A 16,273-nucleotide genomic window follows, 5' to 3' on the forward strand; every position below is an offset into this window, starting at 1 on the left:
CCTAAGTAAGTATGAACAAATCTGATCAACGGGAATTTCATTTTTACATGTTTTTAAATATTAAGAAACAAACTGCGGTGGACGGCAATACAATGTGTTAGAAACAAATATAACAAAAAAATGCAGTGTAAATGCTCTATATATTAGTACTTAGGATAGAAATAATCTCATTTATTGAGACTATTTTTAACCTCTTTTAGAGTGTCTTTCCCTCCCTGATAATAGAAAATCACCATTAGCCTTAATATGTCCATGATATGATGAAGTGTCTTTAAAGACGGCATGGCTACCGTTTGGAGGGGCTGCTGGGGTAAAGGAGCGTGGCGCTGAAAGATGACAGGATCTCAGAGGAGGCGGAGATGGCGAGTTTTCCCGCCGTCATGACGACTCCCGCTCGGTCTCCTCTCCTCAGCGGCAGCACCAGGCTCAGGGAGGTGGAGCTGCTGCAGGGACACTGGTCATGTGACAGAGGTGAAGCCGCTCCGGACAGGAAGCCGGCGGAGTCTAACTTCTGGACGCTGCGGTTGGACACGGAGAGGAACGCCTCCACCCTCTCCCCTCGCTGCGCCGCCAGCACGGCCGTCACCAGGTAGCGGCCGTCAGTGGGCGCTGTGAAGACTCCTGAGAACAACACACGATGATTTTTATGTCCACCACTTCAGATACAAATATTTTACCAACTGTTTGATGGATTCCCATGAAAAATGTAGTCCAAACATTATTCTATTAATTGCCAAACTAATGAACCAATAATCAGACATTTTAAATTATAAACTTGTGTGAAATGTAGCTTTATGTGTCTTTGTTTGGGTTGTGAGAGTGCAACCACTGTTACCTGTGTGAGCGTCATAGTGTCCGCCATCATTGAGCAGCACCTTGTCGAATCTAATGATCCCCTTCTCTCCCTGGAAGGGCTGCAGAGTCAGCCCGGCGGAGAACGACACCCTCTCATCTGAACACAGGAAGAAACATGAACTAACAGCCGTTACCCTCACAGCGGGTGTAACCTGAATATTTAAATCAATTCTGACCTGAAGCAGAGGCAGGTTTCTGGCGTGGCATGTTAACATCTGTGGAGAAAGAGAAACAATGTCATCCACTCAAAATTGTTGAGTTATTATGCAGCACAGAAAAAGGTCTAACAGGTATTTACCTAAGATGAGTGGCTTTCTTGTCCTAATGGGGTCAGGGGGGGCTGTGAAATAAAACACAAAGATGAGACACGTGGGATAATCCTTGGAACATGCAGAGAATTAGTGTGAGTGTTTGACCTGGAGCGCCAGCGAAGCCCAGGACAGGCATCATGCTGCCGTCCGTTCCCTTGGGCAGCTTGGACGAGGTCATCTTCCCGGGAGGTCCCGCCTCCCCGGTCTCCATCACAGGGGGCTGTGGGGGGGAGGCCTCAGGGGGCTCCAGCGGCCCTTTGAGGCTCTTACCTGCACCCTGGGGAAGTCCTGGGTCCTCCACTGAAACATGAATACCTGAAAGAGACAGATGCAGAGATTGATGAGGCTGCAGGCCAGAGAGACGCAAGCCAAAGGTGGAGGCCATTCACATGATGATGAGCCAGAGAGGCAAATGACGAAGAAAAAAACAGTTTGCTGTTTTAAGCCTGCTGACCTGAGATATAAAAGGGTCAGTCTTATTTCTTGCTGACTAATGGTAGGTGCAGGTTTCTGATTTAATGAGGGGTTTTTTTTAGGTCATATTACACATTCATTTGTGCCAAGGAGGTCAAAAAGGGTTGAAAATAAATGTCCTACTTTTTTTTTTAAATAACGGCATTTACTTGAAGACTTCTCTTATTTATTTTGGGTGGCACTGTCAATATTCTCATAGCAGTGCAATTTCCAGAATTGTAGCCATTAACACATATTGTCAGAATAATTGTTGGGGGAAGTATTCAGAACCTTTACCGAAATAAAAGTACTCACACCACACAGTAGAAGTGAAGTAGTAGAAGTGTACTTAAGTAAAAGGAGTAAAATACTCACCCGGCCCGGACACGGAAAGGATTGACAGATTGATAGCTCTTTCTCGTTAGTCGGTCGTCAGTAAAATATACTTAAAGTATTACATTTGAAAGAACTCAATGTTGAAAACAAAAGAAAGAAAAAACTCAGTTATTCCTTTACCTTTAGAAATTAACCAAATGTGTATATATACTAATTTTCAGACGAGTGTCTAATTATTTTGTTGTTAATGTAAAAACTGGTGGGCAATTAAATTAATAATAAAACATATTTTTTAAACGCTTGTGTATTTTATGCATACATCTTAAATATTACAGGAACAAGTAACTAGAGCTGTAAGAGTAATGTAGTAGAGTAGAAATACAATATTTCCCTTTGAATTATAGTTAAGCACAAAGTATATACAGTAAAGTGGCCGACAAGTACCTTACATTTGCACTTTAAAACAATACTTGAGTAAATGTTCTCAGTTACAGGCCACCACCGGTCAGAGCCTCGTACAAAAACGTGATTACATTCTCTTTGGTATTTTCATGTTTCTTTATTGTTATGGTCTGGCTGCCAGTGATACTCATTAACAGCCACTCAGAGGGGTATTATCTAAACCTGTTATTATGGACTCAAACAGAGATAATGAAAGACCCCTGCCCATCTCCCATCATATGGTGACCACCTCCTCACCTCATGCAGCGCTGCATTCCTGAGAGCAGCAGCTGAGACCCTGCAGTTTATCAACACATCACAACACTGGCTGGGGGGCACACACACTGGGCCACCACCAGACAACAGACCCCCCCCACCCTCCAATAAAAGGCATACCAAGACACGGCCACATGTTCAATCACCAGACAGTCTGCCCCGTCGGCCCGGGGAGAAGAAGGGTCATTTAGAATGGAAGCCTGTATAACACAGCATGTGGAGAGGGGCCGGTGTGTGTGTGTGTGTGTGTGTGGGGGGGGGGTCAAGTCTGCGTGTCCGCACATGTGCATGGTTTGATGGTCGTGGAGTCTTTAAATGTCAGGATTCAAAACTGATTTCAGAGCAGGAGGATAAAAGAGGCACACAGGATGTATGTCCGTACGCCAGAGTGTTTGTCATGATGAAAGAGGTGGACTATAAACACAAGCAGCTGGCCCTTCTGAAAAGACGCACGCTCCCAGCAAAGCGGCATGGGAAAACCTCACTCTGTTAGTCACTTAAACCCCCCCCCCCCCATCAACAGGTCCAACCCCCTTGTGTCCCAAGAATGGCCACTTTCCACATTACATACCACCTAATTATGACTGCAAGGCAATTTGTGGTAGTTGACTTTATGAGTCACCAAAACACCCTGAAGACTCAGATTTAAGAATCAATAAATCTAGATCGGCATCCAGAAGTCACAGAGGAGATTGCGACAACAAAGGCTTCATTGAACTTCTGGAGGGCTTGGTCGAGCCCCGTCTTGTTTTGGGTTCACGGGGTTATCATGTCACAACGCCGACCAGAGCCCCCTCCCCTAATCTCTCACAGGAAAGCATCTTGTCTGAGAAGGTGCCGGTAAAAGAGCGCTACGATGCTTTGGGTGACTACAGGACGCCTTGATAAACAGAGAGGGATGTGCTCTACGGAAGGAAAGACAAGATAGACATTTCACATATAATGAACTGGTGAAGTGAAACATCATTTATTTATAAAGTACACAATACAACTAAAGACATAAGGGGAGTTATCATGGAAATGTGGCTAAAGCCAAAAAAGCTTTTAAGTGGAACTTGTTTTTAAAAAATCTCGTTCAACTTTCTAATAATAAGACATGGTTCCCAATGGTTTAAGTCATAGTTAAAAAAATATATAAAGATTGAAAAATGTTGGGTTGCCCTTCGTTTATTCTCCTTCACCAGGACACCTAAATTATCCGTTTATAGCTTATACGTTTTGGTGCACACTCTAAAGGACCATTTACCTTTAAGGGGGGAAAAATTGCAAAATATTCAGGTGAAATTAATTAATGGATTATTTATAACCAATGTATTTATTATGAAAAAAAACTATTAGCTACAACTTTAAACATTATAAAGGGTGCCTTGTTGAAGGTGGTATCAGTTTCTATTACAGCATTGTTACCATGTCATGGATTGATCTAATTTCAGCACAATTATTGATAGTTTAAATTTCCACAAAATTCAGTAACTGTTATGCACATACACTGGCAGGAACGCCCAACTGTTGAATAAAGAAATGGGATTTTTGGAAAAACTGTATGTATTTCAGTCATTTTGTGTCAACGAGCTATTATAAATGTAAGCTACATCTTCATAATTGGCGCTGAAAGCTACAAAAATCATTTTAGGAATGACAAAATCCCTGGCATCTGTCTTCTTCCCCTTCCTGACCCTCTCATTTAGAGTTAACAACTGCTATGACATCATGGCCCTCACATTGACAAATGGCCCCTGGGACCCCCGGTGCAGCTTTTAGGGTTTCCACTGTTTATTTCAACAGAAAAGGAACTCAGCCATGCAAGCTAAACAAGTTTTTAAAAAACTGCACACTGAAGAGATGGAGCAAAAAGAGGATATGGGTAATGTGGAACCAGTAGCACTCTGAAGCTCTTGGCTCTGATATAAAGGCTCCCTGTGATAAGCTGAGCAGAGGGCTCTCTATTATGGTCTCCTCCAAGCAGCTTTTTCCACTCTGCAGATAAGCTGGGGTGGGGGGCACTGGGATGAGGCAGCTAGCAGGGCAAAGACAAACAAGGAACCAACATTTGTTCACAGAGCCAGTGTTCAGAATGGCCCCGGTGACATCGCTGAGCATGAGTGGAAATCGTGAATAACTGTGCTCCAACTTGCAAAACTTCCCAATGACAGCATGATGAATCAAACGCCATATTATGACAACAAGCACGGGGTGGAGTGGCAATAATCACATTGGCACAAATGAGAAAACTGGCAGCCATAGAGATGATTCAAGACATAACAAAAATATCATGATGCAAATCCTCTGGTCTGACTTGGACTGGAACCAGAACAAGAACCAGGACTATTTTTATTCCAGCCCACATCCCGGGAGAATCTGGAGTGGATCATGTGCTGCATCACCTGCGCCATAAACCAGGGACTGAAAAACTAGCCGGTCCCAGAGGAAGAGAGTTGGCTCGTAAATATTAAGGCCGTGCTTCTAGTTCACTTTACAACTGTGGGAGTCCGAGGAGTCCAGCTGGGCCTCATAGGCACCATTAATGAGCAGACTCATACCACAAATATGCAACATATGCAGCAATATGAACAGTTAGTCTCAAAATATGCTTACACCAACCAAAGTCTAATAAACAACATAGCTTAAGAGCTTAACAGCGTTTATGGACACATTAAGGAAAACTTTGATGCACACAACAACAAAAAAAGCCAAGTAAGCAGTATTTCTTTATGCCAAGGCATTGCTCAACACAAGTGGGGTCTATTAAATCAACCATGTGTCTCCAATCAACCCTGGCAGTTTCAACTGAGAACATGGTTTAATGAAAATCCAACTTCCTCCAACTCACACACCAATGAGCCTCTCCAATAAAAGGACACAACAAATGGACCACAGTCCAAGCAATGATCTAATAGGTCGTGGAAATCTGACAGCGATCTGATCGATCTCAAGCTTCTGCGCTTTAAACTCCTGTGGGCAACAAATTCGGTTTAGTTTAAATGAAACAAGAAAAACAATTTGTGAAAGCGGGATTATGAAACTTATGCCGAGCGAAAACATTTACAGTATAATGGAAAATACAACTGTATCAGTTCTGTATTGTAACAATATAAAAAAGCAACAACAAATGGAAAGCTGGCTAGCTAGTATTAGCCAACATAAACTAGTAGTTAATACAGACGATTACGACTGTTGAAGAAAATCCCTTGAATATGTTAACCTGAGGAATAGTGTGTTTAATTGCTGCGGGATTCAGATAATCATCCAAACCCAAAGGCAATTATGTTTGTGTTAGCATAGCTAACCTTACCTGTCTTCCCAGTATTGCTGTTGGTTAGCACCTGGAGGTCCGTGGCTGCATTAGAGATTTGGTTCTGGATGTTCTCACAGGTTCCCCTCAGTCCTCCAATATCTCGGGCATGAGCGCTGACCGTACCATTCAGACGTTTGACACAAGTCCACAACCTAGTGACGTGTTTATTCAGGGCCTCTTTGATCCTCTGGAGGCTAGAGGAGATGGGATCTAGCTTGCCACATAAACCCTCCACACTAACAATGCGGCTGTCAATGCGCGCAATCTCCTGCCCGACATCTTCAGTTTGTCCCTTGCAGTGGTCGGCCCCAGCGTTCACCTCCCTGCGAAGCTCGTCCAGATGGGTTCTCAGCTCTTGATGCTGCTCCAGGAGGTCCTTGGCCTCCTGCTCAGCCCCTGATTTTACTTGACCCCAGGTGGAGTTGAGGATCAGAAACACTTGAGACTGTTGGTTGACTACATCTGATAGAGAGTCCTCCAAAATCCCTACACGTCCTTTAAGATAGCTTAACTCGCTGTGGACGTGCTCAATGCTGGTGCTGGAGTTGGGGAGTTGGCCCTCCATGGCTCCATCGATGTGAGCCTTTAGACTTGATTCCACAGCATCTACAGCAGTTCTGCAGCTCTGGAAGTCTTGTTGAATGTTTTCTACAACATTTAAAAGACCCCCAGATGGAGAGTTGGTGCTGGTATTTGCCAACATGGTGGTGAGTCTTTCTTCCATGGAGAAAAGCTTATTCTCCAGAGTGTCCCTCAGGTCTTTCATGGCCTCTGCCTGTTCTTGCTTCAGCTTCACCTCAACGGAAAGACATTGGGACGGTGAAGTTTTCTCAGATGAGTTCAGATGGATGTCCACAAGACCGGTGTCTGCATTTCCTGGACCAATAAGCTGGGTCTTAAGGTCCTGGATCTCCTTCCGGAGGTCAGCTTCCTTTGACTCCATGAGCTCGGCCAGGCTGAGATAGTTTGTTTCCGTTCCCTCACACTGCTCCTGAACCGATGTGATTTTATAGTCGCAGGCGTTCTTCATGTCTGCTATTTTGATGTCCATGCCTTCCATTAACTCCTCTCTCAGAGCGCTGATCTTCTCGTCCAGGTAGGCCCGCAGGTCTGCACCACGGGTTGCAGGAGCAGGAGCGGGTGTGGGCAGCTGGTTCTGGGCAGCCTCCATTAACAGCTGAATCTGTCCTTCATGGCTGTTGACGCGACCCAGCAGGTTGTCCAGGGCATTGCTCTTGGACTCCAGATCGTCTGTGAACTGGCTGATCTTGTTCATGACCTCGTCCATCTGCGTTGTCTCACTCCCAAAAGAGAAGTCCTGCACCTGAGCGATGTGTCTCTCTGCCCCTCTCGCGCTGGAGGGCTGTCTGAAGTTATTCATCAGCGTAGCCAGCATTTTACTGGCATCCTCTTGAAAATCCAGTCTCAGATTGGAAGACATGTCAGTCATTCTTGCCTGCATGTCGAGGACCATCTGGGATAGCCGCTGCACCTCCTCCTCCAGGTGTTGCTCGCTTTGAGATCCTCCATGACCCGACTGTGGCCTTTGACCTGTCTGACCTCCAAACTGCCCCTCCCGTCCCCATGGATGGTTCCCCTGATTCTCTGTCCGCTGATCTGGAGCTTCAACGAAAAAAGTAACAGACGGAGGGATGGGAAACAGGTATATTAATGTTTTTTTCTGACATTTTTAAGCTGTATACATTTGTTTCACATATATTCATGGTAGATTTCTCACCTTCTGGGACTGGAATATGTCCAGAGGCAAAGGGGGCAGGAGGCATACGCTCTACTTGGAGCCGCATCAGATCCTTCACCTCCATGCAGTCATGGCCCTGGTAACCCGGGCAGCACCTCCACTCCAACTCTGTTAAAGTCTTGTATGCAATCTTATACATGGGCCTGAACTGTGTCTGATATCTGAAAGCATTAAAAACATCCAAAAATGCACAATTCCTGCTGAACATCGGTCTGTTATAATAATTAATAGACACAATTCAGTCCATTAGATGGTCCGACTTTGCGCAACTCTTTTCAGGAACACAATGGAAACTTGGAATCACAGCACTGTTTGTTGACAAATTAACAGTAGATAAACACCAGTCACATAAAAACAATAATTAAACAAGCATATGGCAGGAAGCAGCTTAGACCATTTCCACTGTTAACCACACAGTCCTGCCACTGGGTGATTAACTATTTCACAAGTGTGTTTGTTGCTTAGAAAACACTGAAGCAAAAAAAAGTCAGAGGAATGCCCATCTTTGCCATTCATGAAGATTCAACACGGATGCCTGTATTACCTTTTGGTTTCTTAATCATGTTTTAAAGATTCTTCTAAGGATGAATGTCATTTATATAAGAGAGCCATTTCAATGAAGCAACAATAGAAAACACGTGCAGTGTAATCGAGTAGAACAATAAGTAGGCTACATTTACTCATTATTGGTATTTAAGTATCATTTTGAGTTACTTAAAAATTAAATTAAATTACTTGAAATGTCCATGTTATGCTGTACTTCTACTCAGTTACATGTATTTGGTTAAATAGCACATTAAGATTAAAACAACATTTCAATATAGTAATACGTTTTGAAATAACTTTATAAAAAAGCAAACTAGAATTACATAAAGTAGCTGAAATAGATCCTGCTGCTGCACTGGTGATGCTTACACATTAATGTCTTGCTCATTCAAATCTAGTCGATATATGTTTTTAATCACAGCCATTTGCTTCATAAGTACTTGTTTTCAAGCTGCCGTAAAGAGTACATTTACGTTTTGAACTCTAAGAATATTTGGATACTTGGAATATCTGTAGTAACACTTTTACTTTAAAATCAGATTAATCTCTGAAATGGTTATTTACATCACAGTCATGTTGTCAGTGCTTCGCTTTACTCCACGCTGTTGATAATAGAAACCACACATTGATAAAATACTAACAGTAGAAAATAATATTCGCCCTCCACCCAGTGCAATTCTGGGAACTTACATCACTTGTTGCTCACAGTTTGGCAGCTCCGGAGGACACGGCAAAAGTTCCGGCTGCACGAAACTCTCCGTGCCTCCCACGACGGAACAGCTCACGTTCTTGTGCACAACGTAGGCGCACCAGTTTCTGCAGAAAAATCTCCAGTTAACGTTCAATGCTTAAAAATTGCGGTGCGTATTCACGGCATTGCTTACTTTCCAATAAGAGTTACTTGATGATACACGACCCAATCAATGAGTAGACGTTTATATTATAAACACACATACATTAATTACTTACTTATTTCTTTGGCGCGTTCCAGAGCCAGAATATGATCTCCTCTGGAACATGTTATGTTGGAATGGTGTTCCACTGACGAGAGGAAACGTTATTAAAAAGTGAAAAAGTCCACAGATCCCGCGCTTCATTGTTAAAATGTTTCCCTTCGGGAGACTCAAAAGTAGTATTTGAGATACTGTGTTCTAATGATCAGTGAAGGCACCACCGGCTGTTCCCTTTCTGAATAGCGCAGTTTACAACCTCCTTCCAGCGTCCTTGGATATGACGTTTCAGGACCACCTCCAATATAGACACAACACCACACACACACACACACACACACACACACACACACACACACACACACACACACACACACACACACACACACACACACACACACACACACACACACACACACACACACACACACACACACACACACACACACACACACACACACACACACACACACACACACACACACACACACACACACACACACACACACACACACACACACACACACACACACACACACACACACACACACACACACACACACACACACACACACACACACACACACACACACACACACACACACACACACCTTCGGCATCTAAGAACACAATGTCATAGGACTGCATACTTTCCGGAGGACTACATTTAGATAATGATTGTGTTCTTTATAAAAAGTCACCGTAATTATCCCGTGGGTAAAAGGTGCGCATCTGTCAGCAATTGTCTGCACATATCCCTAAAACTAAGAATATATTTTAAGTTTCACTGAGGTTATTGAGTAGTAATAATGACACATGGAAAGTGATATCTTACTTTTTTTTTAATAGAAAGAATATAAATGTTCTTTGAGCAACGTCATGGCTTGAACATGCCATCATAAGATTTTTAAATAAAACAGTGTAAAAAAAGAACAAATCTGTACAAAGGGAACATACAAACAACTTCACAAGAACACGACATTAAGCCAAAGAGGTTTGCTTTCAAAATATCAGGTTGGAATTGTGGACCTCAGGCGTGGATCTCTGCTCGATCTCTTGGGATTGATGCCGGACTGCTCTCCAGCGTTATCAAGAGCCCGTTTCAATGGTCTGACTGGGGTCGACACTAGACGTAGAAAACAGACTCGTTACAAATGAACTTGAAAATGAAAATATTTGTATAGATGTATTCACTGCCCTTACTCTCAGATCAACAAACATACCGAGTTGTCTCTCAATCTCTTCCAGCTGCTTCCTTCTCTCCTCCATTTCTTGCACCTTTCTCAGCATTTCAGGAGACTTCATTGTAGTTAAGTGATGGTCACGATCCTTTGCTGCCTGATCCACCTTCTCCAGAGCTGAGCGTTGTTGAGTGAGCAGGTCTACAGAACAAAACGAGAGAATTTAGGCACAATTGCACTTATAAGAACACCAAAAAGGAACTATGAAATATTATTCTGAGAGATGTCACCTATGTGGTCCTTAAGTAAAAAGTAATGCTGTGGGAGGGGGGCTCCAAACACTTTTAATGTTTCGATTGGTTGGGCTTTGTTATTTCTTCCTCCAAACTTGCCCCTGGAGCTGACCCTGTCCCCCTGCCTGGTCAGGATGGTGGGACATGGCTTCTTTTTCTGCACCACCTGTAAGTAAAAGGCACAGTTAAGTGGGGATAATAAAACACAGGCCGCTGGATGTAGTGGCACGGCTTCACCCTCAGCATCACTCACCGCCTTTCTGTAGTTGTTAGCAGAGTCCAGGTCATCAATCAGAATTGTCTCTCCGAGGATGTTTTTAAAAGCTGCAAAGGAAAGGCAAACAGGAAACCGTCAAAATCGACAAATCTAAAACATTCCTGTTTTACTAGTAAAACTTTCACAATCAGAGACATTAAAGCAGAATACATTATTTGAAATTGCTACTGATACATGTATTTGGCAATCAACGTAAATATGACCCATAAATATTCTAAGCAACTTTTTCTTTTAAATGCAGAAAATCCCTAAATTGTTTTTTTAATGTGGCACAAGAGGCCTACTTTCTGCTCCAGTGATGGTGAGGAAACACCTCCACTCTTGTGAGGTCCCAGGTGGAACCATTTACCCAGCAGGAGTAATGGGGGGCATGAAGGAAATACCCCAACAACAGCAAACACAAAAAGACCTGGGAAGTCTCCGGAAACCCACAGAAAACCTGGGCTGGATCTGCAATAACTAGGCAGAGTCACAGTGAGCATCCATTGGAGGCCGCTCACCCATGTCACGGTCCCGGTCTTCGGTGTACAGCAGCAGGTCTTTGGCGTAGACCGGGTTTCCAGGGGGATCAAAGAGCATGCAGCCATTCCCCATGTGCGGCAACGGTCTGTAAGAAATTCATAAATTAGTAAAGAGACTGAGAGGTTCTAAAAATTGTTATAAAAGGACCATACAAGTGTTTTTTGATTGATTTCCCGAAGAATCCCTGAGGTGGAAACATTTCCAAAACTTTATTATGATACATGATTGGTGTAATGACTCAAACAAAGAGGACTGCAATAGTTGCAGTTGCTGCTTTTCCCCAAAAATAATAAAAACATGTATTAAATATGTTTGGGTTTGAGATTCCTGGTTAGACAATACGATACATATGGAGTATGGTTTTCTGAAAATAGCTTTTTTTTTTTTTTAACTGGTGTGATTCTTTAAGTAGCTGTCTTATTTATAATAATTAGTCACTATTATCATTTAACCAAAATGAAAAAAATCATAATAAATTCTCAGTTCGGACAATCAAAACTGGAGGCAGATGTATTTTCAGATTTTCTTACTTTAATAATAATAATAATAATAATAATAATGGGTTTCATTTATAAAGCACTCCATATTTGACTTCAAATCCCGAAGTGCAACAAGCCGTGAGCATGAACAGTATTAAAAAAAATTTTTTTTTTAAAAACCTAAACCTACATAATACGGTAAAATTAATAAAAAGCAATAGAAATAAAATAATAATAAGTAATGTAATGTAATGTAGTGTAAAATAAAATAAAAAGGGGGTAATAAATAAATAAATAAGAGGTATTGGGGCCTCTGGATGCTTTTGTTAGGGATCCCGATGAGGAGTGCATTGCAGTAGTCCAGAATGGAGGAGACAAAGGCGTGGACTAGCTTTTCGGCGTCAGACAGAGTAAGTGTGGGGCGGAGTTTGGCGATGTTCCTGAGGTGATAAAAGGAGTTCTTGCACAGCTGTTTGATGTGAGCCTCAAACAAGGGCGGACTGGGACTAAAATTCAGCCCTGGAAACTGACCCAGTCCGGCCACATGAAATGTCAAATGTTAGAAATCCGCTGTTTATTATTTAAAGTTTTACGTCCGATTCACTCCTTTTTTCCTCTCTGTTCACAGCTCCAGTTTGGGAATTGGCCTGTCATCAGATTTCATTTTTAGTTGCTGCTGTAGCGGAAGTTTAGTAAAATTATTTTTGGTGAAATACTCCAAATCTCCACCCTCCATAATTGCACTTGCTTCAGTTGCTTGCTACTTTCTAAGGGCGGTGATGACAGTTACAGTACGAACTGAAGTTAATGCGATTTGATTGGATTGTGAGGCATTACGTGAGCCTCATCTGATTGGTCAATCCCTCAATTTCTTTTCACCAAGGGAAGCCCATTTCGGCTAGCCTCCTCTCGCAACAGACAGTGCAATCTACTGTCACCAAGTTTGTGAAACAGTGTTTGCAAGGCAAGGCAAGTTTATTTATATAGCACTATATTATATAGTTTATTTATATAGCACTTCTCAACACAAGGCAATTCAAAGCGCTTTACAAAAAATGAAAGACATTGAGAAAATGGCATTTCAAATCAGTCATTAAAAAGAAGAGTTAATAAAATAAACATTAAAAGAACAAATACATGGATAAAAGTTACAGTGCAGTCTAAGATATGAATAGTTCAATTAAAAGCAGCGACAAAAAGAAAAGTCTTCAGCCTGGATTTAAAAGTAATAAGAGTTGCAGCGGACCTGCGGGTTTATAACATCTAGAGGGGCGCCATCATCTAGAGGGGCGCTATTTCACTCTTTGTAAAATACTCAATGAGAATGGGGGAGAGATGGGCTGGCAGAATAATTACCGAAACCAAACGAAGTGTTTTTATTTATTTATTAAAATTATAACTACAATCCAAAAAAACAGGCTTCCCTTGGCCTCCAGGAGAAAACGCCACTGAGTTCAAGGGAAAATTCTCACCCACCTCTTGCTCTTGCCCTACACTTGTATGTGCCAGTTGAGCTGGTTCTTCCAGCAGCTCAACTCTGTCCCTCATCATGAACGCAGGGGGCTGGCTATATATCTGAACTCGCGCCCTCATCATCCTCTTCATCATCTTGCACTTGTTCTAAGCTGCTGCTGATAGTGCTTGTAGCAGCGCTGCTGCCAAAAAGGTCTGTCAATTTGCGACATGTATATGCTTCACCTGCGAGTGACTTCACCTTTTTTTCTCTTGCCTTCTCGGCCCCACCTTTTTCTTTTCGTTTTCTTTGATTTTTATTCATGTTTTTTCATTCTCCCTAGAGGTTTCTCAATACTCAAATTTCCCCTCCTCGACTCCTCGGTCCTCCGGTAGTGACCTGGAAATGAATTTCAGCGCGCCATGTTGAAGGACATCTAATTTCTCTAAATGCACTTCGAGGACCGAGCATCGAGCGTCGAGGAGGCTCTCTGGAGGAGCTATAACCGAGGAGACACTGATGGGTCCTCCACGGCTCCTCCACGGATGCATTTCCGGGAATGGTGGAGGAGTGACGCACGGCCGGACTTATCTCAGCCAATGACAGCTCTGCATGCATCCCCTGGTTATTATTTTAGTAACTGCTTTCATCGCGACGCGATGTGAGAACAGCTGTGAGGTCCGTGCAGAAAGCAGAGCAGTGTGTAAAATATATATGACAGTATAACAGACGTACTCTCTTTAGGCCTATTTGCTTTAGTTTAGTAGATATCTACAAAGAAAGAGTCGATATCTTTCTAAGACCATTTAGTGCTTCACATAATAAAATACACAACGGCTGTAGCCTGATTATGCTTTAGGAGCTGTAGGTGTGTGTGGTACAGTGTGTAGGTGTGTGGTACAGTATGTAGTGTGTGCGTGGTACAGTGTGTAGGTGTGTGTGGTACAGTGTGTAGGTGTGTGGTACAGTATGTAGTGTGTGCGTGGTACAGTGTGTAGGTGTGTGGTACAGTGTGTAGGTGTGTGGTACAGTATGTAGTGGGTGCGTGGTACAGTGTGTAGGTGTGTGGTACAGTGTGTAGGTGTGTGGTACAGTATGTAGTGTGTGCGTGGTACAGTGTGTAGGTGTGTGGTACAGTGTGTAGGTTTGTGGTACAGTATGTAGTGTGTGGTACAGTGTGTAGTGTGTGCGTGGTACAGTGTGTAGGTGCGTGGTACAGTGTGTAGGTGTGTGGTACAGTGTGTAGGTGTGTGTGGTACATTATGTAGTGTGTGCGTGGTACAGTGTGTAGGTGTGTGTGGTACAGTGTGTAGGTGTGTGGTACAGTGTGTAGGTGTGTGGTACAGTGTGTAGGTGTGTGTGGTACAGTGTGTAGGTGTGTGGTACAGTGTGTAGGTGTGTGTGGTACAGTGTGTAGGTGTGTGTGGTACAGTGTGTAGGTGTGTGTGGTACAGTGTGTAGGTGTGTGGTACAGTGTGTAGGTGTGTGGTACAGTGTGTAGGTGTGTGTGGTACAGTGTGTAGGTGTGTGTGTTGTACAGTGCGTAGATGCGGCGGACAGACGGGTCTCGGTTGGTTTGGTATCCTATGCTTACTTTAAATACTTGTAAATACAACTTTTGGCCCGTAATTTAAAATTCCCCATTTCAGCGACCAGAGAGAGGGGGGGGATATATCCAGTCTCTGATTGTGTTACGTTATTATGAGAGTGCTCTCATACTTGTTTGATTCTGAAATTGTATATATTTATATAAATATGTGTGTGTGTATGTCCGCATCTGTAGCCTTTTATTGTCTCATTATACCGCACTGTCAATTAATTAAAGTAAATATATAAGTGGTCATGAACACATCTGTCCATGAGACAGAGGGCTGCTGTGCCTCCTGTCATCATCGATGGACGTCTCTTTAAAATGACCGCTCAGAGGAGAGGAGTTCTCAAATTCTCTAACCGCCTGCTGCTTCCCCTCCTCTCTCCTCGGTTCCCCTCCTCAGTCCTCCGCTCGCATCTCCTGTGGGCGGGACTAAGTATCGAGGATAGGAGTCGAGGAAAGGAGTCGAGGAGGGGAAAATTTGAGTATTGAGAAACCTCTCCTGTCTGCCGCGGCGTCTAATCCCTTCTCTTCGTGTGTCCGGTCTTTTTTCTTCTTCGTGTGTGATTATTTGACAGATAAGAACCACACAACTGCATTAGCGGACGCTGTCGCCCTCTGTCGGCCGTCAGCGCAATTTAAATGATGACGTTAAACTTTTTTTTTTTCTTTTTTTTTTTTAAAGGGCCGGCCGGCCGCCAACGGCCCTTGGCGACCGGCCGTTCTTTGATTCTCCAGATTCTACAGATGGCCAGTCCGCCCCTGGCCTCAAAGGTGAGATGGGCGTCCATTTTCACACCCAGGTTGGTGACTGTTGAGGAGAGGGTAATGTCCTGGCCGGAGAAGGTGATGGTGGTAATGGTGGATGACCGAACCTGGTCATTTGCTGGTAATTGCCCCTAGTTTCCGAGTTTTGATATGCTGGATTTCTTTAAATTCAAATGTACAGTATGTTATCTGATGAACGAAAGCAGGACCTCATATGTGTTTACAATCTATTTATAATTGGTTTTTTTCATCCTGTAATTTTTCTTGTTTGGTTACTATGCCGCATGAATGTTCGTCTTGGGAGGGAAGTCCTTCCTGTGGTTCTTCCTGGAGTACATTTTCCTTATCCAGTTGTTAAGGCCCTTAAGGCTAATTTGTGGTTTCCTAATATTGAAGTGTATAAATATAATTGCCTAAACTACACAGAAGCTGTCCTTATTGGCTATTTGTTCAAGAAAGAGGTGCCACAAGATCTTTAAATGACTGT

The 16,273-nt window shown here is 43.1% G+C and overlaps 2 protein-coding genes across 4 annotated transcripts in view; both read right to left on the reverse strand.

The window, feature by feature from the left end:
* Positions 1–35: 35 nt before the first annotated feature.
* On the reverse strand, positions 36–9,464 carry emilin2b (elastin microfibril interfacer 2b). 3 transcript variants are annotated; one of them, XM_079662350.1, is made up of 9 exons: positions 9,242–9,464; positions 8,963–9,088; positions 7,706–7,887; positions 5,965–7,584; positions 1,272–1,481; positions 1,154–1,195; positions 1,032–1,070; positions 836–952; positions 36–621 (listed from the first exon to the last, which is right to left on the reverse strand). In XM_079662350.1, exons 1-9 carry the CDS (start codon positions 9,367–9,369, stop codon positions 287–289), a joined length of 2,799 nt encoding a protein of 932 aa, XP_079518476.1. In that variant the 5' UTR covers positions 9,370–9,464; the 3' UTR covers positions 36–286. The 3 variants fall into 3 exon arrangements, with proteins under 3 accessions (XP_079518476.1, XP_079518477.1, XP_079518475.1); XM_079662351.1 differs by having other exon boundaries at positions 1,272–1,466; positions 5,965–7,590; XM_079662349.1 differs by having other exon boundaries at positions 5,965–7,590.
* Positions 9,465–10,046: 582 nt separating this feature from the next.
* The window catches only part of smchd1 (structural maintenance of chromosomes flexible hinge domain containing 1), a 28,441-nt gene continuing 22,214 nt past the window's right edge, over positions 10,047–16,273 (reverse strand). The window contains exons 44-48 of the mRNA XM_079661191.1: positions 11,474–11,580; positions 10,950–11,020; positions 10,694–10,862; positions 10,446–10,604; positions 10,047–10,348 (exon numbers count right to left, since the gene is read on the reverse strand). Of these exons, the coding sequence (XP_079517317.1) occupies positions 10,233–10,348; positions 10,446–10,604; positions 10,694–10,862; positions 10,950–11,020; positions 11,474–11,580 (622 nt within the window). The 3' untranslated portion in view covers positions 10,047–10,232. The remainder of the gene's footprint in view (positions 10,349–10,445; positions 10,605–10,693; positions 10,863–10,949; positions 11,021–11,473; positions 11,581–16,273) is intronic.

Source organism: Notothenia rossii (genome assembly GCF_949606895.1).
Source record: "Notothenia rossii genome assembly, chromosome: 12".
Taxonomy (NCBI): domain Eukaryota; kingdom Metazoa; phylum Chordata; class Actinopteri; order Perciformes; family Nototheniidae; genus Notothenia; species Notothenia rossii.